The sequence below is a fragment of the Vanessa atalanta genome, chromosome 7 (genome assembly GCF_905147765.1).
Source record: "Vanessa atalanta chromosome 7, ilVanAtal1.2, whole genome shotgun sequence".
Taxonomy (NCBI): domain Eukaryota; kingdom Metazoa; phylum Arthropoda; class Insecta; order Lepidoptera; family Nymphalidae; genus Vanessa; species Vanessa atalanta.
This window is the reverse complement of record NC_061877.1, coordinates 1,834,702-1,860,297: the sequence shown is the minus strand read 5'-3', so window position 1 is coordinate 1,860,297 and position 25,596 is coordinate 1,834,702. Positions and strand designations below refer to the sequence as shown.

The 25,596-nt window shown below is 32.8% G+C and overlaps 1 protein-coding gene across 1 annotated transcript in view; it reads right to left on the bottom strand.

Annotated features, from left to right (window-relative positions):
• Positions 1-25,596, bottom strand: part of LOC125065304 (muscarinic acetylcholine receptor M2) — a 47,914-nt gene that overhangs the window by 4,857 nt on the left and 17,461 nt on the right. Inside the window, exons 2-4 of the mRNA XM_047672837.1 lie at positions 18,471-18,538; positions 17,279-17,405; positions 12,191-12,329 (exon numbers count right to left, since the gene is read on the bottom strand). Of these exons, the coding sequence (XP_047528793.1) occupies positions 12,191-12,329; positions 17,279-17,358 (219 nt within the window). The 5' untranslated portion in view covers positions 17,359-17,405; positions 18,471-18,538. The remainder of the gene's footprint in view (positions 1-12,190; positions 12,330-17,278; positions 17,406-18,470; positions 18,539-25,596) is intronic.

The window sequence follows — 25,596 nt, the reverse complement described above, 5'->3', positions numbered from 1 at the left end:
GATGCACGCGTTCTAACCACTGGGCCATCTCGGCTCAGAATCATTTATAAGGCAAAAATATATTTAAAAACCAAAAACGAATGCAAATTCCTGGTAGCGTGTGTAGCAATTAACAATTTGTTAAAACGTCAATAATTAATTTTATTAAAGTGGCAGCTCTTTTGGCGTATATATAACACAAAGACTCGTCATTTTGCGTTACCGGGAATTTACATTCATTTTTGATTTTATATTAATTTTTGTTGTTTTATTATAATGTTCCGCGCACTTCACCTGACGCATGTCTTTTTATAATCCGAGCCAACAGTTACATATTTGTTCAAGCAAATATTCAAGTAAAACAAATTTTATATCCCATGTATTTAAAATGTTGGTAGGATATATCAAACAAGCCTTATTTTTCAATTCAGAATTCAATCCTTGACGTGCTTTAAATATATTGTTATTGACATAATCACTCATATTTCCGTGGTCATACTTATATCCCAAAATAATTTGACTATAACTTCAAAGACAGTAAATATTTGTTTACGTTGTTACTTCTATAGACTGAATGTATATTGCATTGCCTTATATTACTTCTATATATCACTACTGTCCGTCTTTATATTTATAGAAATTCAACCATTGACAAGTCCACAAAGCGAAAAGCGTTTAAATTAAGATTGTGATTTTTCGTCATGATGTTTTGATTTTTATTTACGAATGACAATAGCCTTTGGGTTTGTATCATTCTACCGCCAAACAGGAATATTTAGTATTTTTGTGTTCCAGTTTGAAGGGTGAGTAACATCTTGGTTCCCAAGATTGGTGTATTGGCGATGTAAGGATTGGTTAACATTTCTTAAAGCGCCAATGTCCTATACTTGTTGGGGGCAGTTACTATTAGTTGGCCTACCTTTATCATAAAAACAACTACAATATATTCAGTTTCAGTAACAGTTTTAACGCTCGTACGAATGCAATGGCCCTGACATACCGGTAATGGTTCGAATCGATTTGCTGTCGCTTTCCTCACGCTTCTATTTATATATTCCGTATGAAGAATAGGCGTTACAGTTTTTTCAACATAAAAACAATTTTATCGGCTAAGTAAATATATTAAGCCTATATTGATTTGTCATGTTCAAGTTGATTACTTTTGTTAATAGTTTGTTTGTTTGTACTGGGGATTTCTGGGATGGGAGCATTATATAAACAATTTGATAGTGAAAAATTTAATAGTAGTACAATGTCTTTTTTATTTTTTTATTTTATGGGTAGGCGGAAGGGGAAATGGGTTAGCTGGTGGTTATTAGTCACCAGTGTTAATATATATTAGAACTGTAAGAAATATTAAACATTCGTTACATCCAATGCGCCACCAACTATGGCAACTGAGTCTGAGATCTGAACTGTGAACTGAGATATTTCCCTTGTGCCTGAGTTAGATTGCCTCAGCCACTTTACAAGCATTAGCATTAGCAGCCTGTAAATTTTCCCACTGCTGGGCTAAAGGCCTCCTCCTCTTTTGAGGAGAAGGTTTTTGGAGCATATTCCACCACGCTGCTCCAAAACGGGTTGGCGGAATACACATGTGGCAGAATTTCGTTGAAATTAGACACATGCAGGTTTCCTCACGATGTTTTCCATCACCGCCGAGCACGAGATGAATTATAAACACAAATTAAGTAATTAGGACCACAACAATGCTAAGTATTGCTGTTTGGAGAATATCTGATGTGTTAGGTGGTACCTACTCAAACAGGCTTGCCCAAAGTAAATTATCTTAATCTCATGATATGCTCATAAAATATTTTTATAAATTAACAGTGATTAATAAAATCTTGTTTATATTATTTTATATTATATAATTTATTAAGTCTTACATAATTTGGAACTCGTAAAATGAAAGACATTTTACTAATAAAAAAAGAATACAACATACACAAAGAGTAACATTTTAAATATTCCAATAAGAGATCTTTTAGTTAAGACATGTAAACACGTGGCAAAAAGACTTTCTCTATCTGACCCGCGATTTCAATAAAAGAATAATAAAAAAACATCTGTCATATGCTAACAAATCTAAAAATCTGCCTCGCAGATCTTGGTGCTAGCTACATAAGGCCGCAGAGATCGAGGTTCCAACCCCAGGTCGGGCCAAATAAAATTTATTGGGTATATCTATATGATAATTCTCAGCAATAGCCCGAAGCTTGAAAGTTGGAAGTGTGTGCACTCCCTGCGTCGGAATACCAGTAAATCCGTTCGTCCTGCGCCTGAGTTCATTCTGGTCGAGGCGGTTGTGCCATGCAGTATTATGAGAGTGCACCTGTGTGCGCTTACACTTGTGCAATATAATATGACCTGTGTAGTTGGCTGGTCTCCCTTGAGCTGGATCACCATTACCTAAACCGGTCAGGACGATTTCATCATCATCATTACAAAAATCATACCGTAAATATTTCAATGTCTGGTATATTAGGTAAAATAATAGATTTATGTGTTCATTTTATAAATATCACCCAAGTAAACATACCCTAAAAATTCCACTAACACGTGAACATCTTTAGCTAAACTCGCTTATAAGGGTTACAATAAAGCTATCTATATTTTCTGATCTTTTAATTTACGCTCTCCATGTTATATTATAGTTGAATTTGTAACAAATATAATTTAATTTGTATTTTTTTTTATTTCTTTACTGTATTCATTGTCTCACGCACACTAAGACATCTTGTAAGAATGAGCGTCACTCACACTGCTGCACGTAAACAAATATACGTGGATACTTCAATGAATATATCTATAACCGCAAAACATATAACAATAAGATAAATACTCAGAGGCAATGGAATTAAGATTAACGAGGACTTCGAATGTGATATATTATTGATTATACGTCGGGACATTTTAGACGTAATGTGTCTTTGATTTATGAATATAGAAAACGTTGAACAAGAGAATGCTTGTTAGTATGACATTGGATTGATCGATCGCGAAGTGATTTATAACAGTCCTTATGTTATTTTTCATTCGTTTTTATTTGCAGACGGAATAGAGTCACCTGGCTTACTCGTTGGTCTAGTAGCTTGACATAAGGCCACAGATCGCGAGGTTCTGGGTTCAAACGTCAAGTCAAATCAAATCAAAATCAAACAAAAAATTTACCGTTTTTCGTTTTTCAAAATTGATAATATCTGTCTGGGCTGAAGTTAACAATGTCAAAATTAGTGTGCCTAGAGCACTTAAAGCCAATACTCTTGTGACGAAAGCCTTTCCGGTTTTTTCTCATTATGAGAGGAGATAGAGAGCATCTCTATACTCTCTATTTCCCTATATATTATTAATATAAGTGCACTTGTGTTTAAACACATACTTGTGAACTTTAATGTGTGCAGTTAATTTGTCTTCCGTAAAAATGTTGCTTCAGGATGAAATCGGATAAGACTATCATTTTATTTAATAGATATCTAAACTCCTTTTCTGTTGTTTGAAAAGTATAAATACAATATATTTTATTATCATAAAGAAATAAAATGCTCCTAACTTAACAGGGCCACTCGCGATCCCAGAAAATTGCGATTCAGCGAAACAGTAACGAACTGATATAAAAAAAAAATAATTACAAATAGTTCTGTTCAACTCAGCGCAATAACAATGGTTGAACTTTTGAGTACCAAACGTAGAATACTTTTATATTAAAACACGAAAATATGCAGAGATTTTTTTATCATCCTCCCTCATAATGTAGAGCTATACGCGTTCAGTGCATAAAATGTCTCGCTGAAGGTCATGAACGTACGATACTCGTATATTTTATTTATGCTCAGCAAATAAAAAGGAATATTGTATTTCCACCCATCGAGCTGTGTTGTGGCTTCGTTGTCATGAAGTTATAAAAAAAAAGATTCTCTTTAATCTATAAAACTTCAAATTTGATAAGAAAAACATATACATTGATTTTTTTTCTTTACTAGGTATTTGGGTTGTACGCCTATTGATTTTGACATTTTCATATTTAATTGACAATACTTTTTGGTTGGTTTAAAAATAAATGAGGTTTTAAAAACTAAAATAAAACGTTTTGATGGTATATATTTTAACACAAATATTTAATTACCGTAACGTTTTGCCGTAAAGGTAAAGTCATAAAAATTTAAGCACGAAACGCTTTATAGTTTAGGTATGTTTTTTTTTTGTTTTTCTAACTATATTTTCGTATGTATTTTTTGTAATATATGACTAAAATTGTAATTTGATAGAAAAATTGTGTCTGGTATATTATTTTAATTATCGAACAGTGTTAACAGACGGAGTCGGCTCCGAAAAGGCTGAAACGGACTTGAAGTATTGGTCTCTTTATTCTAATTATGTCATCGGTTCATTTGCAGTTAAAACTGTTGGACCTTGGAGTAGTAGTACCCTTTACTAAAAGAATAACACCTCCACTTATCGCCTCCATTGTGATTTGGTGATAGGAGTGTTGGATTTTTTGTCCAAAGAATCGGAGTTCATATTTAAATAAATGTTTTAAATATCGAATAATAATATCATATCGATAGTAAAACAAATAAAAAAAAAAACAATTTACGAACGAAAAGAGTTGCAATGGTGAGTGTTCAATTTAGCTAATGGAGATTTAAAATTCTGAAACGCCTGAATTCTTTTCGAGTGCCTTTTGCTTTCGGAACGCTATGTATTAGATGCTTAGAAGCTCTTTTTCCCAAAGTATTGTGTATTATACGAATTGAGCTCTTATACTACGTTATTTTATAAGTGCTTACTTCGTTATGCTTGCTTATTTGTCGTGTTTATCGTGAAATGTTGAAAATCGACTATCGGTGCTCAATTTTGTTGTGTGGAACTAAAAATCTGTGCCCGCGACTTCGTGCGCGATTGAATTTAACAAAAAGTTATTGTGGTAGTCTAAGTTACTCCTTATTACATCAGCTGTCTGCCAGTGAAAGTCCCGTCAAAATCGGTCCAGCGGTTCCAGTGAGTAGCCGGAACAAACAGACAGGCGGACAGACAAAAATTTAAAAAAATGTTATTTTGGTATATGTACCGTGTATACATACATATGCATTTAGTAACAAGCGATTATTTTAATATTACAAACAGACACTCCAATTTTATTATATGTATAGATGGAACAATTTGATTTTAATTGGACGCAGATGTCTAGTAATCCATGTGTCTTTGTTTAAGTTATCTGTATTGTGTATTCGAATACTTACATGTATTTATGGTAGCATAAAGCTGTCTGTGGGGTCAACTGAAACCCTCTGCCTGCGTAACACTTTGGTTTATCGTACATAAAATGTCCTGTCGTAAAATTGTTTCTGTCGGACGCCTACTGTATATTTATTGCGCGGCCATTTGTTTTTGTAGTAAAACAAACAAAGGGAAAAACTTTATTATTTAAAAAATCTAGTCCATGTTTTCATTTGTTTAAATTTAAATATTGGACAAAATCACATACCTTACTCTGATCCCAATGTAAGTAGCTAAAGCACTTGTGTTATGGAAAATCAGAAGTAACGACGGTACCACGAACATCCAGACCCAAGACAACATACAAAACTAATGAACGTTTTCTACATCGGCTCGGCCGGGAATCGAACCCGGTACTTCGGAGTGGCGTACCCATGAAAACCGGTGTACACACTACTCGATCACGGAGGTTGTCAAATTGTAGTTTAATTTATTTTGTATTAGTTTCAGAATAAATACTTACTTTATATAATAGTATTTAAATTGTGAAAATTAATCTTGTGATCGGTGAACCACATACGTATCACATAATTATAACATTCATATATGTACATAAGTGAGATGAAGTGTCGTATGAAAATCATATGCATGATTTTCATGTAGTAGTTTTGATGGTTTAGTTGAGAGGATGGGCAAACATCCCACTTGATGGTAAGTGGCCACTATTGCCTATTCACACTAGCTGTAAGAAATATTAACCATTATATATCGCCAAAGGAGCTTGATGAAAAAACAGCTCGAATCAAAAAATGAGCCAACCGTAGTACTAATACTGCGCAGGTTAAGTCGCGGGCAAAAGCTTGTGCATAATATAAATGTAGTGTAATGCAGAAGTTCTTTAAATTATATTCTAAAATGAATCTTCTTCTCTTTTCGTAGTAGCTTCATACTCGTGGTACTTTGTAAGCGTGACGGACGCAGAAGCAAGTCACTTTTTATTTAAGCAGGGTAATAATGTAAGGATTCACTTCATATATTGAAATATTGTCAATCTGCTTACGGTATCTCATAATTATAATCAAAATATACTTTATTCAAGTAGGCTTTTACAAGCACTTTTGAATCGCCATTTAACGTTTTTTTAAGTGAAGCTAGCACCGGTTCGTAATGTAGATTCTACCGAGAAGAACCGGCAAGAAACTCAGTAGGTACTTTTTTTCAACGTTTAAAAATATAGTCATGTTAGTTAAAAAAAAAAAGTAATGTGTGTAATATATCCTGCTTGGAATTAAGTATTAACTCCACGCTTTTTTATCATCTATATAATCTTGGATCGAATAATATGCCTTCTTTACCAATATATTTTTTACAAATGATTTAAATTTACGAAACGGCAAAGTTAAAAATGTCTGCGGTATTTTATTATAGAAACGGATACCAAGAAGGATTTATTGACTTTCTGATTCTCATTATGATAGGTTAATTCTATAAATTTTATAACTATTATATTCAATGTTTAACGCATTCTGACATGGTCGTGTACGCGAATAGAATAGATCTACAGACAAGTATTAGTGATTGCCTTTAAGGGGAAAAGCACTTAGTAAAATATTTCACGATGGAATATATTTTATGAAAATATTATTCGTATTCTATATTTTAACTTTAACTAAGAATATTAGTATTATATAAATTATAGTCGTTGACGTAAACAGGATATATAGGAGAACATACAGAACAAATTTACCAATTAAATCTTCCTTTACGACAAACGCTATGGCTACAGTTGTCTTATGAAATAAAAATAGTTCGATCTGTTCTGTTCTGTTTGTTAAATACATATGTTAAATGACGTCAAAATTGTATAAGTATATTTTTATTTAATTTAAAAATACATAACTGAGAGCCTCTCTATATTCAATTTTTATCTATGACAATGCACTTTACTTTCAAATCAGAAATAAAAGCATCAACCAGACAATAGTCAATAGACTCTTCAGTCGACCTATACACAAAACCCGATTATACTCAGCGTGTAGCTTTTGTTAAATACGTTTTATTAAATAGTCCGTAGTGTGGCGTGTTTTGGAAAATTGTTGATATTGTAGTGTCGATAAATGTAAAGTAACTATTAAGTAATATTTACGTTACGGTAATGTGTGTAATTTATTTCAGTATCATTTTATTAGTTTTACTAACTTCATTTTTTTCTGTCTCGTCTAAAGATTAATTGCCTGACTCCCTTCAGGAATTGCCTATTATATTGTTTTCAGTAATTTGATAAATACATTTTAAATAAAATATCACTGCCACGGGATGTTTTATATCAAATTAATTAACAAAAAATATATGTAAAAAAAAATTAGAGTTATGTTACTAAAACAGATGATATATTAAAGATTCCTTGAATCAGCAATGTGCCACCGACCTTCGGAAGTATGATGTTATGTCCCCTGTGCTTGTAGTAGTGCAGGGTAATTCAGGCAACAAACCTGAACATAAGGATAATAAGTATTGCTTTTTTGCGGTCTACCTTATAATATAATTCTAGCTGAACCCAAGACTTCGTACGCGTTGGAATTTAACAAGAATTCTGTATTAGGCAGGTTTGTGATATTAAGTCGTTGGTAGGAGGCACCCGAAGTGACGGCGGAGTGCAGTGGTACTGGACGGTATTTGGACATTGCAGCGTGAATTTATTATTATTTTAAATATAATTCTAAAATAAAAGCAGTCTAAGTTACTCTTTATTACAGCTATCCCAGCGAAGCGAAACTTTCACAGCCAGTGAAAGTCCCGTCAAAATCGGTCCAGGCGTTCCAGAACAAACAGACAGACAAAAATTGTAAATATAAATATTTTGGTATATAGTACCATTTAGTAAAAAGCGGTTATTTTAATTCACAATTATAACAGACACTCCAATTTTATTATATTTATAAGTAACTCTGCCTATACCGGCAAGTATTTAATTTAATCTTTGTTAGTTAAAGATTATTTAAGAGCCTACTTTTTGCGAAGAAAATGTTTAACAATTAATTACTAGAATGTGTTTTATTGTTTGTAGCTCGTAAAATTTATTTTGGTGTTAATACTGAGTAGCACGCAATGCGATTATATAGAGATTTGAGTATTCATTGGCTTGTAACAATTTACATACATATAAATGGACGTTTGACAACCAATAGGCGACCTTTCCATCTCTTTATCTTTCTATTATATAAGGTTTTATATAAAATTATTTAAACTTATTTTTATTTATTTTATTTAAAATACTTTATTGCTCAACACAGCAATACATAAGGGAAACATTAGATTTTTATCGGCTAAGGCCTCCTCTCCCTTTGAGGAGAAGGTTTGGAACATATTCCACCACGCTGCTCCAATGCGGGTTGGTGGAATACACATGTGGATATCGTTGAAATTAAACACATGTAGGTTTTCCTCACGATGTTTTCCTTCACCGCCGAGCACGAGATGAATTATAAACACAAATTAAGCACTTGAAAATTCAGTGGTGCCTGCCTGGTTTTGAACCCGAAATCATCAGTTAAGATGCACGCGTTCGAACCACTGGGCCATCTCGTCTTTTTTAAAGGGAAACACAAAACATTAAAAAAATGGTGCGCAAAGGCGGTCTTATCGCTTATAGCGATCTCTCACAGCCAACCTTTGGTGATAGAAGCTTGGAACGAAAACAGGTAAGTGCAGAAATAGATAGAGAGAGGAGATAAAAAACTATAATTTAAAAATATTTATACTAAAGTATCATAATAAACTACACATAGCTACATCCCAATAATACACACACTTATGTCTGTAACTATCCTAATAATTTAATTACTTGTCATTAAAATATTTTCAAACTTTTACTTTCTTAATTTATTTCACTAGTGGGTCGCTCGCGAAACTTCGCGTATTAAGAGGACAGTCCTTGCGGAACGCTAAAATAGCGCTTACTATTTTCAAAATATCTTAAAACTGGAGCATTGATTATGGATAAAAAAATACATTCAGTATGTGAATAGATATATCTCAAGTTGCACCGGATCATATTATAAAATATTTTGAATAAAATTTTTTTAGGTATTTCGAAATCTATGACAGGTTTTATTTTGATTTCATTTCATTGTAAACTGCAAGTGACTCCTCTATATTTGGCGCCAAAATGATGAAACTTTATTCAAATGAAATGTATACATTAGTTAAGTTAGAAATGGATTCTGTCGATAACAATTTACTTTAAATTTGTTGAAGTTTTCAAATTTTTTTTCTTATACTGCAACGGGCCAGTAACTTTTTTCCGCTCTCTAAAATTAATTATTTTTTAAATTGTAACAATTTAGTAAATTGCAATTAAGAATTATCTCTTTCTGCGCATCTACGGCCGGAGCTCTTCAAAATGAGACCATGACCGATTTTTTATGTGCAGCCATCGTTCCATAATCACTGGAAGAAAAATCGGCCTCCGCTGTTAGTATATGAGATTGTCTTTGTTTTTTAATAAATAATACAAAGGGAAAGCAACCCTGTTCTATCAAGGTGTATCGAGACACATCTCTTTTTTCATAGAGAATTTTATGCTATCCAATTGGTAGCAGTACTTTATTATTATATCGTTCAGTGATCGATATCTCAATTAATATACAGATATACAGGTAGGACAATTTTTGCTACATTTTTCTGACTCTATTTAGAAATTTACGTTGAAAAATATTTTTGTCACATTTTTATTTATACAATGTAAATAAAGTTGGTCTGAAACAGAAATATTTCCATTGTAATGCCTAAAATATATCATTCTCACAATACAAGTAACGGACGCTTTGGAACAGCCTCATTGAATGAGATATTTGCGAGTACATACGGAATGTAACTTCTGTCGTATTTATAGCAGTTCTCCTTTTTTTACGCCTCATTTTAACATAAAGTTGTGCTTTGGTTGAATATTACCGTAGATCATACGGTAGAGTGTCAAAGAGAATCCAAAAATAGGTACGGACATATTCAGTATTACACTGAATTTATAAGTGCTTAAAAAAGGACAGTTTGAGAGTATTTATAAAAGAACAAAAGTTAAGCATGCCATTCTTTATCTGTATGGGTGAATGTGTACGCGTGTTAACGGCGAAATGATAGTTCTAAATTTGAATTATATTATATTGTAAGGAGTTTTCATGTATATGTAAGGAGTTTTTATGCATCGCCATTAACCACCCGACGAAAAATAACTCAGGAGTAACGTGACATTTGGCTTGTCGTACGTGGTATGGTACGGACGATGGTGGCATGGACTGTTGGTCATGATTAAGGTCACGTAAGCCATTTTGATTTGACTTGTTGTTATTTGATTATTGAACTTTGCAGTATTAGTTTGTGATAATATTTTGTGTGTTACCTCGCTTCTGGTTGCTAAAAATATATTATCTTGAAATAATTAAAGAAAACTTCTCTAAAACTATTTCATCTTATTAAAGATATAATAAGTATGACTAACTACGTTATTTATCCATTGGCTATCCAAGAAAGGTTGATTCTGATTTATGATTATGTGAAAACTTACTATTAATGGTGATTTCTTTCCATATCTATAATTTATTAACAAGAAGGTCCTGGCATGGCAATCTGGTGTTATTATTTGCAAAGTCAGATCTGACCGAGTATCAAAATATATCTTTATGGGTTAACCATTGGGATAACAGTCTGAAAAGGGTCTATGGAATAATGAAAATTGGTGTGAGTAATAATAGGGATATCAGAAGCCATTTCGCACGTTTTATGCTACCGATATTATTCCAACGCCTTATTTGATAAAGAAAATACGGAAATGAAACTTATTATATAATAAATATTGGGTAATATAGTGGTCGCCCATTGGTCGAAATTCGACCCGTATATCATTTCTAATAAAATATTAGATTCATTGAATCGAAAAATATCTGGGTACATGAGGCTCAACTGAATGATACCTTGTCACCACTACAATAAAAAAATCCAATTAAAAAAAAACGTCATTTATTTTCATCTTTGACATGACATGTGTTGTCACTGTCGTTAAATATTATATTAGATAAACGTGTATGCGTTAAACGTTTCGTAGTGTGTGTAATTTTATAATAATATTAGCTGTCTGCACTCCTTCTCCACATAAACTTTAATAGTACCAATTTTAATACACCTCCGACCGCGTCACTTTGTTAAAAAAGTTGTTACAAAGTTATTACTTAACGTATTAATATATAGATAATAATAATACATTATATATATATATATATAAATTAAGTTATATAAAGTATTAGCATAATGTATACATAATATACCCTACATAAAATATACTAGCTATCCGTCCCGGCTTCAGATGGATATAATATGAGTATGTATACAACATTTAGATAAAAAAAAAAAAAACTCTTTTTAATTCGGCCTGTAATGTGCCTGTATTATACATGTATATCTTTATTTTAAATCACGCTGTTTATTGATGAAACCGAATCCGTTTCGCAGCTTAAAAGATCTAAGCGTACAAAAGGCGGGAAGCTGGGACATTATTTTATACTATGTAGAGGTGAGTGAATGGTCGATGGACCATTGCACACACTTTGTTTACGGAAATACACTTCTAGATATCAAGCTACATTAGTTTGTGTATGCTATAATGTACCTAATAAAATTTGCCCACATAAAAAATATATATGCACAGTTTTTTTTGGTTGGTTGGTTGGCGGACGAGCATATGGGCCGCCTGATGGTAAGTGGTCACCACCGCTCATCGACAATGACGGTGTAAGAAATATTAACCATTTATTACATCGATCAATGCGCCACCAACCTTAGGAACGAAGATGTTATGTCCCTTGTGCCTTTAATTACTGTATTACTGTTTCGCGGCAGAATACTAGATGAGTGGGTGGTACCTACCCAGACGGGCTTGCAAAGGACCACGAAGAAAAACCTTATTTAAACTAATAATACTGTGAAATATACCACCTACCAAATCAATAGTGTCATCCAAAGTACCATTGAGGAAGTAGACGTCGGTGTAGTTGGTAGCGTTACTTATCAAGTATCCTTGGCATTCAGGATAAGTTGAACTGGCGACGCACGAACGTTGCTTCAACTTCTGTAGTTTCCTGTGGGAGACAGAAATTTAATTACGGAAATTTGTTTTCGTTTACTTTTAACTCACTCTTGCTGTAACACGTTTTTGATATATATCAGCCAATGAAAATCGAGGATGAGCATCAACGTCGATTTGATTGGTTGTTAATTTGTTGCGACACATGACATAACAATGAGTTTGATAATAATGTTATTGTTTTTTATTATAAGCAATTTTTATTTATTAGTCTGTAATTTTTAGTCTATAGTGTGTCATTTAACATATAAACATGTTTCATTTCAATTTAATATGCTTTTTTAGTACCTAGTTTCCTTACATTATTTATATATAACTAGATATGACAATAGAGCGTTGCACTACGAAAGAGCTAAAACCAACGAGCCAACTTTATTATCTCGGCGAACGTCAACGCCAAACGTCATACAATTGTAGTGTGCGTGTACTCAGTGGCCAACCGTGGGCACTATTTTCTAGACGCGTTCACAGTTTTTACTGTCTATGTAGACATATCTTTATGATAGGTGAAATTATTTTCAGAAAGATGAGCTGGCACTTGAAGAAATGAGCCTTTACTCGCCATAAAATCATTGGTTCATTTACTTTGCCAAACTTTGACTCGCAATTGAATTACCATTACATTTATGTCGTGATTTGTTGCAAATATACATTCTATTTTTAAATGTTTGATTAATCCTCTACCTCTTTCTATATCGGTTTCTTACCTCTACCTTAAGGTTTCTGTGATATATGTTATACGTGTTGCTATGGTAAACACTCGTATTTATTGTTATTCGGGTTGCTATGGGCAACATCCTTCTTAGCAATAAATTAACAAGCAATTGAACGTATTTTTATATTATCCACAAACATCTCAGTTTCCTGGAAGTGATCGCTGTTTTAGCGATAAGGCCGCCTCTTGTGCATCTTTTTTAAACGTGACTAAATTATGTGTTTACTGGTGTACAATAAAGAGTATTTTGATTTTTGAACCTACATTGTTAAACACTAGTAAAAATAAAAAATAAAATAATTATTTCTAGTATTAATTTTGAAGACTAACTGCTCGATAAAGTACCCGTTTAATTTACCACAGAGACAATGATAACTTAAAAGTAAAGTCGAGATAGTTCAGTGGAGATAAGAGGTAGATTTTTATCAATGTTCGCGAGTTTGAATTGAGGTAATCACTTATTAGTGATCTTTAAAGTACTTATAATTAATTCTTGCATTAATTTGTTCTTGCTTGTGAAACCGAATCCAATAAGCATAAAATATTTTACCCAGCGGTGGCATTTTTACTTAAAGTTTTGTTACAGAAAAAAAACGTAGACAATGTACTACGAAAACGCTTATTAATATTCTAAAGGCAGAACTATGTAGCGAAATATTAATTCATTTGAATTTACTAGGAAACTAGCAAATATTTTAGATAGTGATCGAGAACTTCGACCATAGATACTTAAAAGCTTATCCCGTTTATATAAACTTCTCGATCGAAGTCCATCGGTGCTTAATAGTCTAAAGTCAATCGGATTGTGCAAAATTTATAGTCTAAGTTATAAGTTAGTTTCGTAGTTTCAATTAACTAAGCGTTCTTAATGGCATCGTATTGCATTTTGTTGTAAGATTAAATAAAAATAACACAATAAATGTTTTTACGGAATCTATGTATTTTTATTCTTCTTACATTTAAGTTTGTCATGGTAATGACGTCATGACTATCTAGTAACTAGATATAAGGGCACAGACTCCAAGGTCCTGTTATTAAGGGCCGGGTTGGGCTACTGAAAAGTGTTTGAGTTTGGAAGTGTGGGCATTCCTGTGCCTCGGAAAGCATGTAAACATGTGGTTCTTAGGCGTCTAAACTCTCTCCGGTCGTATCGGATTTGCTGTCCTATTGGATTATGGGAGTAAGGTAGTTAAGGCACCTGTATTTGCGCACACTGCGCCGAAATTGTTCAGAATAATAACATCATTGTAAGTAATTATTATGTAAATAAATAAATTATACATACGAAAGCAACTTTGTCTGTTACCTTTCAGAACCGCTGAACCGATTCAGATGAAATTTGGTGTGTTAATAGTTTCAGTTCTAGGGATGGTCTTTGGGTCACGGTTTTTTTTTATTTCAGTACTCGAGGTGTTAAAGACGGGGTGAAGCTTGTGCTAAAAATGTTTTATGCTAACGGGGGTTAACTGCGGTTTCAGTTAGTATCAAATGAATATATAAAAAACTATCAAACATAAGAAATATATTTTGTGTTTTCAATACCTTACTTAGTCTTAAGCTGACCTGGGTTTCGAACCCAAAACTACGAGTTCTGCGACCTTATGGCGCGATTATACTATACCAGATCAACGGGGTTGTCATTTTTCTAAATGCTAGATTTCTATAGATGCAGGTAGACTGAAGTGGGTATTTATTTTATATGGTATATTTGGTGTTAGATTCGAATTATGAATGAATCAAAATTGCTTTATCGTAAAGTTTACTTGAATAGAATATAATTTGTATTGGGATATGATTTGTAACATAATAAACAGATACAATTTTAAAGTTAAGTGTGAACGATTTTAAAACGAATATTGCGAAACGAAAAGCAAACCAAAATGCAACACGTTTAAAAATGTGTGCGAATGATCGTTCGTTTCCAGCGAAAAAGGAAATTAGTTCATTAAAAATGAATCAATCTTCATGACGTGTGCCGCTCGCATTATGGTTGAGCAATTCTGTGCATTACTATGTTACGTGATGGGAATTGTAGTATGATATATGTTGAACATAGTATGAGTAAGCCGAAATGATTCAGTGGCTAGAACACGTAAATCTTAACCGATTGCGGGTTCCAACCGGGCAAGCACCACTGGATGTTCATGTGCCTAATTTGTTTATAGTCCAATTTGTGCTTGATGGTGTCTTATTTCTACATCAAAGCAGCGTGATGGTATAAGCTGCAAACCTCTAAAGGAAGAGAAGGCCTTAGTCCAGTAGTGTGACTTTAGAGTACGATTTGAAACGCAACATTTATTGTAATTCAATATAAATTTGAACCCGTCTCCGAAATTTATAAATAAATAATAAATAAATATTGGACAACATCACATACATTACTCTGATCCCAATTTAAGTAGCTAAAGCACTTGTGTTATGGAAAATCAGAAGTAACGACGGTACCACGAACATCCCGACCCAAGACAACATACAAAACTAATGAACGTTTTCTACATCGGCTCGGCCGGGAATCGAACCCGGTACAAACCCGTGACAAACCGGTGTACACACTTCTCGACCACGGAGGTCGCTTTTTGGATTGCACAAACCATCTTGTAGTGTAAGTAGGCTTAAGCATAAAATTATTACTATATACTAAGTTCATAATGATTCGCTGAATGCCTAATTAAAATGCAGCGTAAATGGAGCGTATTCGCATTTTCGAGATATTTTGCGTTACAAAAGAATGTGTACGCTTTCATTGTTTTCATATGTGAAATAGGTTAGTGGCATGAAGCTTGGAAGATAACTATGTGACTAAGTCTTGAATATTCGCATGTGAACTGTATTCAGTGGTTTTACTAAGTATTGTTATTTTATAAACTTTAATATGATTGAAACTGCAAATTATAAAATTAACTTGATAGTATAAAACAATATTTGACTTGAAATAAATACAGTAACTATTTCTAATTTTTATTTGTATATAATTATACTTTAATGATTCTTGTCAAAAAAAACCCGATGTGTATTCATTAGATACCTTATACCTTACCTTACACCTGATACCTTAGTTAAGGGGTAATGTATGAAATTGACATGTTTATAAATTTATTATAAATTTAGTTTTGTTTTTAAATAAGGAATGATTCACACAGGTAAGGCCCCGCTTGGAATATTTTCACTCATACAGATGTTTAATCCCATATCTCTATAATGATACTGGATTACTCATTCCTTCCATTACCATACTATGTATTGTTAGATGATGATGATGTCGCCCCGACAGCTTATGGCCACGGTAGCTAATCTCAAGAGAGAACCACCAACTACGCGGGACATATAATAGTGTACTCTCTATTCCGTAACTCTCAAAATCGGATGGGACTGAAAATTTGACGTGACGGAAAAAAGTTCAGGCGCAGGAACCAAGGTCTTACGTGCTTTCCGAGTACCGGGAACACACGGGTCTACACACTTCCAATTTCCTGACTCCAGACTGTTACTGAGAATTTTTCGATGGAAAAACACAATAATTTTTTATCGGTCTGATCTGGTGGTGGAACCCAGGACCTCGGGATTTGTGGACATATATCTACCCACTAAACCAAATAGTATAGTAAAAAAAAAAAAATGCTAATGCTAAAAACGGTACTCTGATGCGGGTTTGTGGAAACACATGTGAAATATTTTCAAGAAACATGCGCCTTTCTCGAGATAATTTTCTTTACAAGCACTAGATTAATTATTAAAACTGATAAATTTCAACCTGCGACCTTAGTTTAAGGTACACCAGTTCTGACTATATCGACTCTAAATCTACTTTTAATGTCGCACCCCCAGTGCGAGACCATCACTTTTGCAAAAATTGAAAAAATGAGTTAAAATCGTAATAAGTGTCCTGAAGCAACACTTTACTTGGTGCAATAACCGTAACACATAGTTTCCGTAAGATGGCGTCAATGTCATTATGGTTTTGGCGCGAATCACGGCGACGCTTGGAGAATGACAAAGTTTTAAATGCTTCTCCTGAAAAATTGCATTTTCGTCAAAGCGACATTCTCGCACCGGAGCTGCGATGTATGTAATTCTAGCAATTACTGCTAGGTAATAATTGTTAAATAAAAAAAATGTAATTGCAAACACTTATACTAATATCGATAATTTTGGAACATATTTAGAGGATTCTGAATTTTTTATCTATTTAAGTATATATGTACTCCAAGAATATCTTATGTGTGACTTACCACTGTGTTATGAAGTTCGTGCCTATAGTGTATATAGGCGTTGATCTGTTGACGTCGAGGCTCGCTTCCGTCGAGTTCATTATTGCCAGGCCTTTGTTCCAGAGTTCTTTCGATATGCCTACCGCATCTGAATTGAGAATTTTATTTAGTTCTGTACATAGTTATTATATGCCTAAGAATAGTAGAAAACTTCAGCGGGACTTTATTATTATTTAATATATAATTTTGAAATAAAAGAAGCCTAAGTTTCTCCTTATTATATCAGCTATCTGCCAGTGAAAGTTCCGTCAAAATCGGTCGAGCCGTTACAGAGATTAGCCGGAACAAACAGACAGACGTACAGACAGCCAGCCAAAAATTGTAAAAAATGTTATTTTGGTGTACGTTCCGCGTATACATTTAGTAAAAAGCGGTTATTTTAATATAACAAACAGACACTCCAATTATATTATATGTATAGATGACCTCATCTTACTTCTAACTAAATAAATACGTGAATAAACTTCTGGAACTCTTGAGATATCTTAAATACTATATATACTTATAATAACACTAAATATCACCAATTTCTTTGTATTAATAGTTAATTAATGTGCTTTTATAAACATCATAAATAAGATAGAGAATTCGATGAAGGATCATACGAGATAGAAAGGAAGAGTTTATTTATTTATGCATAACATTTTAATAATTCTAGTCCTTATTTTGATATAAATATATTTGGCGCAATTGTTAAAAAACATTTTTTTCCCATAAATCAAAAAGAAAACAACTATTAATGTTGAAAACATTTGATAACGATGCACTAAAACGGGCAATATTTTATTTAACTCGCTTCGGTGTGTCCTCGTTTAACGTAACAAGCGAGTTAGCAGAACATATATTTTACTCGTGTGGATGTTTCATACATGTTTTTAGTTATTTTTATTTATAATTATGTTTTTGGAAAATTAAAAAAATAGTAACAACTAGATACTCGAACAGAATTATTCAAAAATTACCTTGGCTGTGTTTATTTGTGATTGTTTGTTTTGTAGTATATGACGTCATACCAACCAATATTGTGTAATTGCTAATCTTAGCATTTAGTTTTGCAAGGTTAAGATTGCTCTCCAAATTATTAATCAATATATACATATATAATCATATATAATCTATCAGTACATGCAATATATATTGGAGCATATCTCACCTATAGTCTGTATGTTGGATCCAGGCGGATGGAAGTCCGGCGTCTATCCGCTTCGTCCATGCCAGCATCTGAAACGGAAATGCCTGTGAGCCTGACTGATAAGGTGTGGATTAATATTACATTCGAATAAACTACTACAAAGATATATTCTATTTGTACGTAGATTTGGTTAAAAATATATATTCCTATTAAAAGTAATTAAGTTTACTTAAAATAGTATATACTATAATAATTTTTGTAACACTTTATCACCTCTATGGCGCTTGGTCAAGTCTGTTTTTAGTTTATTATTTTCTCAGATCATAAATCAAAAGGCAGATGGAGCGCTCTGAACATTATAGTGACGCTACAAAAGCAAATAAAAAATCAAAAACAAATGTGAATTCCAGGTCTTATGTGTAGTTATTAATAATTGGTTTATACGTCAATAATTAATAAGTAATTAAAGTGACAGTACTTTTGACGTATTAACACGAAGTCGCGTCGTTTCGCATTACCGGGAATTTGCATCTTTTTGCGTTGGTAACTATAATGCTTTCTGCAATCCGCGCCAATCAATCTTGAAATATTTTGTAAAAAATATTTTTGAATGGAAAATAAAATTATCAAGATGGAATCATCATAGGTATATGCTGTAAGTAACTCGTGATTTAATTGTTTTTATAATAAAAATAATATAGTTCTGAAATATAACATCGAAATAAAAAATATACTTCGTTTACGTAGGCTTGCAATGTAAGCTATATGTTAATTAATCATATTATCAAAATTGATTTATTCTTCATTCAAGTAGGCTCATAAGAGCACTTTTAAATCGGCATATTACAGTTTTGAATTTGATTTAATGCTTCCACCTATTTGGAGACTCTAGCAAGAAGAAGCGTCAAGAAACTCAGTAGTTACTCTGTAGTACTTTACCACCATTTTAATTACATAGTATGTAAATAAAGAACAATTATGATAGTAACAGCCTGTAAATTTCCCATTAGTGGGCTAAGGCCTCCTCCCCCTTTGAGGAGAACGTTTTGAGCATATTCCACAACGCTGCTCCAATGCGGGTTGTTGGATTAATATGTGGCAGAAATAAGATGCATGCAGGTTACTTACGATGTTTTCCTGGAGGTGAACCTCTAAGCTCGAGATGAATTATAAACACAAATTAAGTGCATGAAAATTCAGTGGTGCTTGTCTGGGTTTGAAACCGCAATCATCGGTTAAGATGTTCGCGTTCTAACGACTGGGCCATCTCAGCTCTTAGTACCACTATGCCTGCCTCGAAATCAATTAATACTAAATCCACGCTTTTTTATCTTTAATATAATATTGTATTGAGTAATATGACTTATTTATCAAGGTCATTTATTACTAGAGTTTTAAATATTTTAATAAGCCAAGTAAAAAATAACTGTGGAATTTTATTATAGAAACGGATACCGTATCCTGGGAAGGATATATTAACTTTGCGGAGGAAGGAAGGTGTTATTAGTTTAAATTTCCTTTTCGTATTATACAATTTATATCTTGTATCAAAACAACGAACCCGAGAAAAAAATCTCCAAACTTTTTACATTATCTGTGAATTTGAATAATACCTACTCTATTAATATTTTAACATGAGCTTTTAGTTAGTAGAATATGTATGTAGAGTCAATGTAGAGTCGAATATCCTGCCTCGGGAAGGATTTGATTGCGATATCAGAAACTTAGAACAATATGTTTATCTTTAATTCTCGTGTTCATACAATGTTTGGCACTGTTTCTATCAAAACAGTTGATTGTGTTTTGTAGATATACATTATATTATCGTTAGTATGTATTGTGACGCTTCTGTGAGTGTTACTGTTTGGTTAACAACTTTAATTATCGAGAGGAAACCTTTGTGATATATGTCTTCAAATTACTTGTGTTTTATAATATTATAATTTTATGTTTGAGTGGAAGTTTCAATGAAAAAAATGTAACATAATTATTTACTTATGTTTTCTTTATTTTATTTTATTAGGCTCTTATAATAACTTGAATCGTTATTAAATTAAATGTATAACTACGACCGATTCCGGCAAGAAACTTTGTAGTTTGCATTTGTTTTTTCCGTTTCCGTACTCAAATTATCTCACGATGAAATCTCCTTAAGAGATTGCTTAAAGCAATATCCTAGTCTTTGTACCCTCTAACTCTTTCAAGTTTATTTTTATTTAATTATTTTTTTTATGTGCAATCAAGACATTTTCTCTAATTAATAATTCACTGCCTTTTTTGTGGCCCAGGCAACGTATATGTCAATAACAACGATCGTTTGGTTAGTTAAGTCGTTAAAGCGTAACAGGTAAACAAACTCACTCAAAAATTAGACACATGCTGGTTTCCTCGCGATGTTTTCTTTCAGCTCGAGATGAATTATAAACACAAATTAAGCACATGAATATTCAGTGGTGCCTGCCAGGGTTTGAACCCGAAATCATCGGTTAAGATGCACGCGTTCTAACCACTGGGCTATCTCGGCTTGGCTATATTGAATAGATATTTATATTTTTATTTACAAATAACTCTTTGTTACCTATCATATTTTAAGTGTGAAGGATACAGTTTTGCAAGTAAGCGTTATCGCGACTAACGACCTGTCAAAGTGTTAGTATTCCTGTGAAATTCAAAGCTCTGCCGACGAGACACTTTCAATTTATGGAGGTTGTTCGTTCACTTCATATAAATATATGTATATTGTTTTCCAAAGATTTCGACTTAACAGAGTTAGTACATCCTTCCTGAGCCAGGGTCTTCGATTATATGATAAAATCCCAAAGAACCTTTAGGATTCTCCAATTATATAAATGATAGAAGAACTTGGCGTTAATATTCATTGGAGGTCATACAGAATAAATAAATACAATTGTGATATATATGTAATAAATATGTGATTATTACGTGTAAACTGTTTTTGGTTGAAAAAGAAGAACTACTGAATTTATTGCTTTTTTTCTCGATACAATCAATATTTTGAATAGGTATTAGCTTGATATTGAAATTGACGTTGTAATACGATTCAAAAATGCTTGTAAAAGACTACAAGCTTAAAGTATATGTAGATCTTGATTTTAAGGAAAGCAAATATAAATATATTTTTTTTTTTATAATTATATTTTATATGTACCAAAGACTGTGTTGGTAAATAATATCGACAAGAGACGATACCATTAATTAACTGTTAATGCATGCTAAGAACCTTATCGATAACAAGCAATGCTAATATTCTCAAATATCTTTAAATATAAGGTAACTTATGTCATTAAAATCAAATTAGATCGGTAGGATATATTGATGACAAAGTACATGAGCATGTACTTTTTTCATATTTTCTTAAAAAAAAATTGTATGTTAAACATCAAGTTATATGGTGGACTACTTCATTAGAATAAAATTGTAATCATTAAAATTAGTGTAATTGTTTCGTGTATGCTGGATATAAATAAATACGCACGCGTCAAACATATAACGAACTCCTTTTTTTAAAGGCGATTAATCTATCTATCGTCATTCAATGTATGCCTCATCAGATTTTAATGAAAGTCAAAGTAGTATCAAATAATTTAGTCAATAATCGTTTCTACTTGGCAGGGGTAAAATGAGGATTTCAGAAAAAGTATTTTTAAATAAATAGCTATAAGTATTCGCCAACCGACCGTATTGGCTTAGGCCAATGCATACAAACCTGCCCGCGTAATTTTCCACGACTTTATTAAAATGTCTCGTAATACTGGTTCTATTTTTAAAGTTTGGGAGACAATATACACAAAAAACATGCTTATATAATTTGGGATTAATATTGAACTGCCACAAACAAATACATTAATTAAACTAAGCTTACTATTAATTATTTCCCAAAAAATATACGTTTGCAGTAGAATTTATGATGAGTGTAAGTATAGATACAAAGATGTAACCTAGCGATCAGGGTTTCTGAACCTCTGAACACTGAAATTCTGGATCTCTCCGGTGATTGTTTTAATCGGTGTTAGTTTAATTAATTTTTTATTAGTTTATATTCTTTCATATTGTTGTTTATGTTTCTGTTTTTAATTAAAAGATTATATAATGACGTATGAGAGCAGTGTTTATTTTGTTGTTATAAAATAATATATAAAACGCCCGTAGATGTGTATGTACACTGTACAATAATTTGTGTCCTACTTTTATTGAATTATTTGTAAATATGTCGATAGTGTTTCGAAGATCTGTAAATAAATAAATTGTTATTTTGATTTTCTGTCAAGAGTGTAATAGTTTCGTCGTTATATCGTCAAACAGAATGTAAATCTGTTGGCCGGTTCTTCTATACTTATAAAAAAACATCTACTGACTGACTGATTCATCATCGCCGAGCGTAAACTATTAAAATTAGGGCCATGAAATTTGGTGAGTAGCATACTCATATAGAGTACTCATTTTATGGAGTAGATATCCACTAAGGAAGGAATTTTGTAAATTTTACCCCTAAGGGGGTGAAATAGGGGTTGAAAGTTAATATGGAAGTCCGTCATTTTTTAAGTTAGTAGTAAGAAACATGAGACTGTGTCTGGGTATTCTACCCTTAAAGCAGTAACTAGGGGTTGACATTTCGTATACAGGTTAGTCTGGAAATCCGTCATTTTCAAGTTAGAAGCATGAAAATTTATTATTGGGCTACTGATTAAAAATGAGTATATATGTATTTAAGCGTTTATGTAATATTTTAAGTTAATCTGCAAATATCTTCAACTTCCACGCTTGCAAAGCTGCGGGACACAGCTAGTATAATAAAGATTTAATAAGTGTTTGCGCACACATTTCGCATTATAATATGTCCAGTTGACGAAGCTCCCTAGAGAATATCATGGATTAAACCAATGAATAGGATATCATCAAATAAAAGTTTTCAATGGATAGTCAAAACGCAGTATTACCATATAAAATATCGCCCACTCGTAAGAAGACGCAGAAGCTCGATGTCAACAATGGATCTAACTCGTACTTATTTCAATACCCATTTATATTTCTGCAATCGGTCATAAAATCGTATTAAAGAAATGTTCGTAAACCATCGTTCCACAGTTTTCAATCTAACTTCAAACCTTCGGCAAAGGAAATAAGGTTCAATATCCGAATAAACTGTAGTAATGTATCGGCCACTGCTTTTGTTGAACGATTTGTTTTAGCTCACTGGCTTTGCGTAGTGGCCTGGAAGAGGTCTTAAGGAACTTCTTCTGTTTATACATAAGCCGAAATAATAATCTTGAAATGGTACAATATATAAAATATTTATTATAAATAATATTTCATTTAAATGTATCTATAATTCGAAAGAATGATTTTATTGTAATTATGAGTTCTTACCATAAGGTGTAACTGTGGGAAAACGTAAGACTATAGTCCATCAAAAATAAAAAGCACATTTATATACAAAACAAGCGCATATACTATATCCGCTGTTCAATTTTGCCGGATATTTATTTTATTTTATGTAATAGGCCGTTGGACTGAAAAATGGGCCACCTGATGTTAAGTGCTAACCACCTATATACATTGACACTGACAGAAATATTAACCATTGCAACCAACGTGGGAAACTTGGGAACTAAGGTGTAATGACCCTTGTAACACCTTTAGTTACACTGGCTCGCTCACTCTTTAAGCCGAAACATAGCAATACTAAAGATTCTTTTTGGCGGTGCAATACCTGGAATGTGTTTGAATGATTCTCTTTTACGAAATAATCTGTACTTAAATTTTCCATTTCAATTAGGAGAAAACCACCTATAAGAGTTAAATAAAGATTAATACTGAAATAAATTGTCCCAGCTTTTTCTAAAAAAATGTCTTAAAAGGCCAAAGTTTATCAAGTAAACAAACTAGATTCAAAAAGTATCGTAAGTCACGCTTAAAATAAAACCTTAAATATACAAATGATGATGTCATCCCGAACGATTTTGGTCGCGGCGATCAATCTTATGGGAGATCAACTATGTGCGCGTAAATACAGGTGCACTTTTTATACCATCACTCTCAAAATCCGATGGAACGGAAAATCCAACACGACCGGAAAGAGTTCAGGAGCAGGACCAACGGCTCAACATGCTTTCCGAGGCACAGGATGTGGACACTACACAATTCCAACTATATCTCAGTAGTAGTAATATATGACTGACTTCGGGCTGATGATGAGATATTTTTGACAAAAAACTCAATAACTTTTTATCGGCCCGACCTGAGATGTAAATACAGAATCTCGGAGTCTGTGGTCTTTTATCAAGTGACTAGACCGACGAAACAGTCAAAATATACAAATAACATTGATCCAAACTAAGTTAAATCTATATATGTGTGAAATCAGCATAATTTTGATACATTTTGTATTCGTTGCTATAGTCATAGTAGTGCTACCCCCATATGAGACCCACCCTCTCCTGCCTTTACAAACCTAACTCCTCCCGAATTTTAATAGACACGTAACCTGATCTAAGACATAAACAAACATACGTTCTCATTGTATTCTAATTGTTTTGAGTAGGTATTAAAAAGAAATACTCATTACTATAAGAAAATTAATTTATTATACTGGACTGTATTTACTTTTGCTGAGTTTGGTTAGAAGTCTTAAAGACAATCAAAATAATATAAAATTTTAACAAAAAAATAACTTCAAATGACTTCAATATTTTTTTCTACAAACATTTTCGAAATAAATGTTGGAGTTCTGACAAAACAAACATTAAATAAAAAACTGAATATTCCGTTCTTTTATGGAGTCGGTTAAAAAAATGACCGCCACGGGACGCCTGGCAGTTTCATTACTAAAATAAATATTTATTTGCTTATTAAAAGTTATAGCTATGAAGCACACACGAGGGAGTAGAGAGCGACGGCACAGAAGGGGCATGTCGGTATCTCAGAGTGTCCCGTCGTTTTCCATCACGGCATACGTGTCGGTCAAAGCTTCAAAGGGTGTCAAAATGTTTAACATGAAAAAAATACGTGTGCGTTACGGAATGCCCGGCAGAAGTGATAGCTTAAACTGTCCTAAATACGCCGTAACGCGTTACGTAACGAAGCGGTTTACCTTCCCATAAGAAGTTATCACTTCAAAAACCTTTTT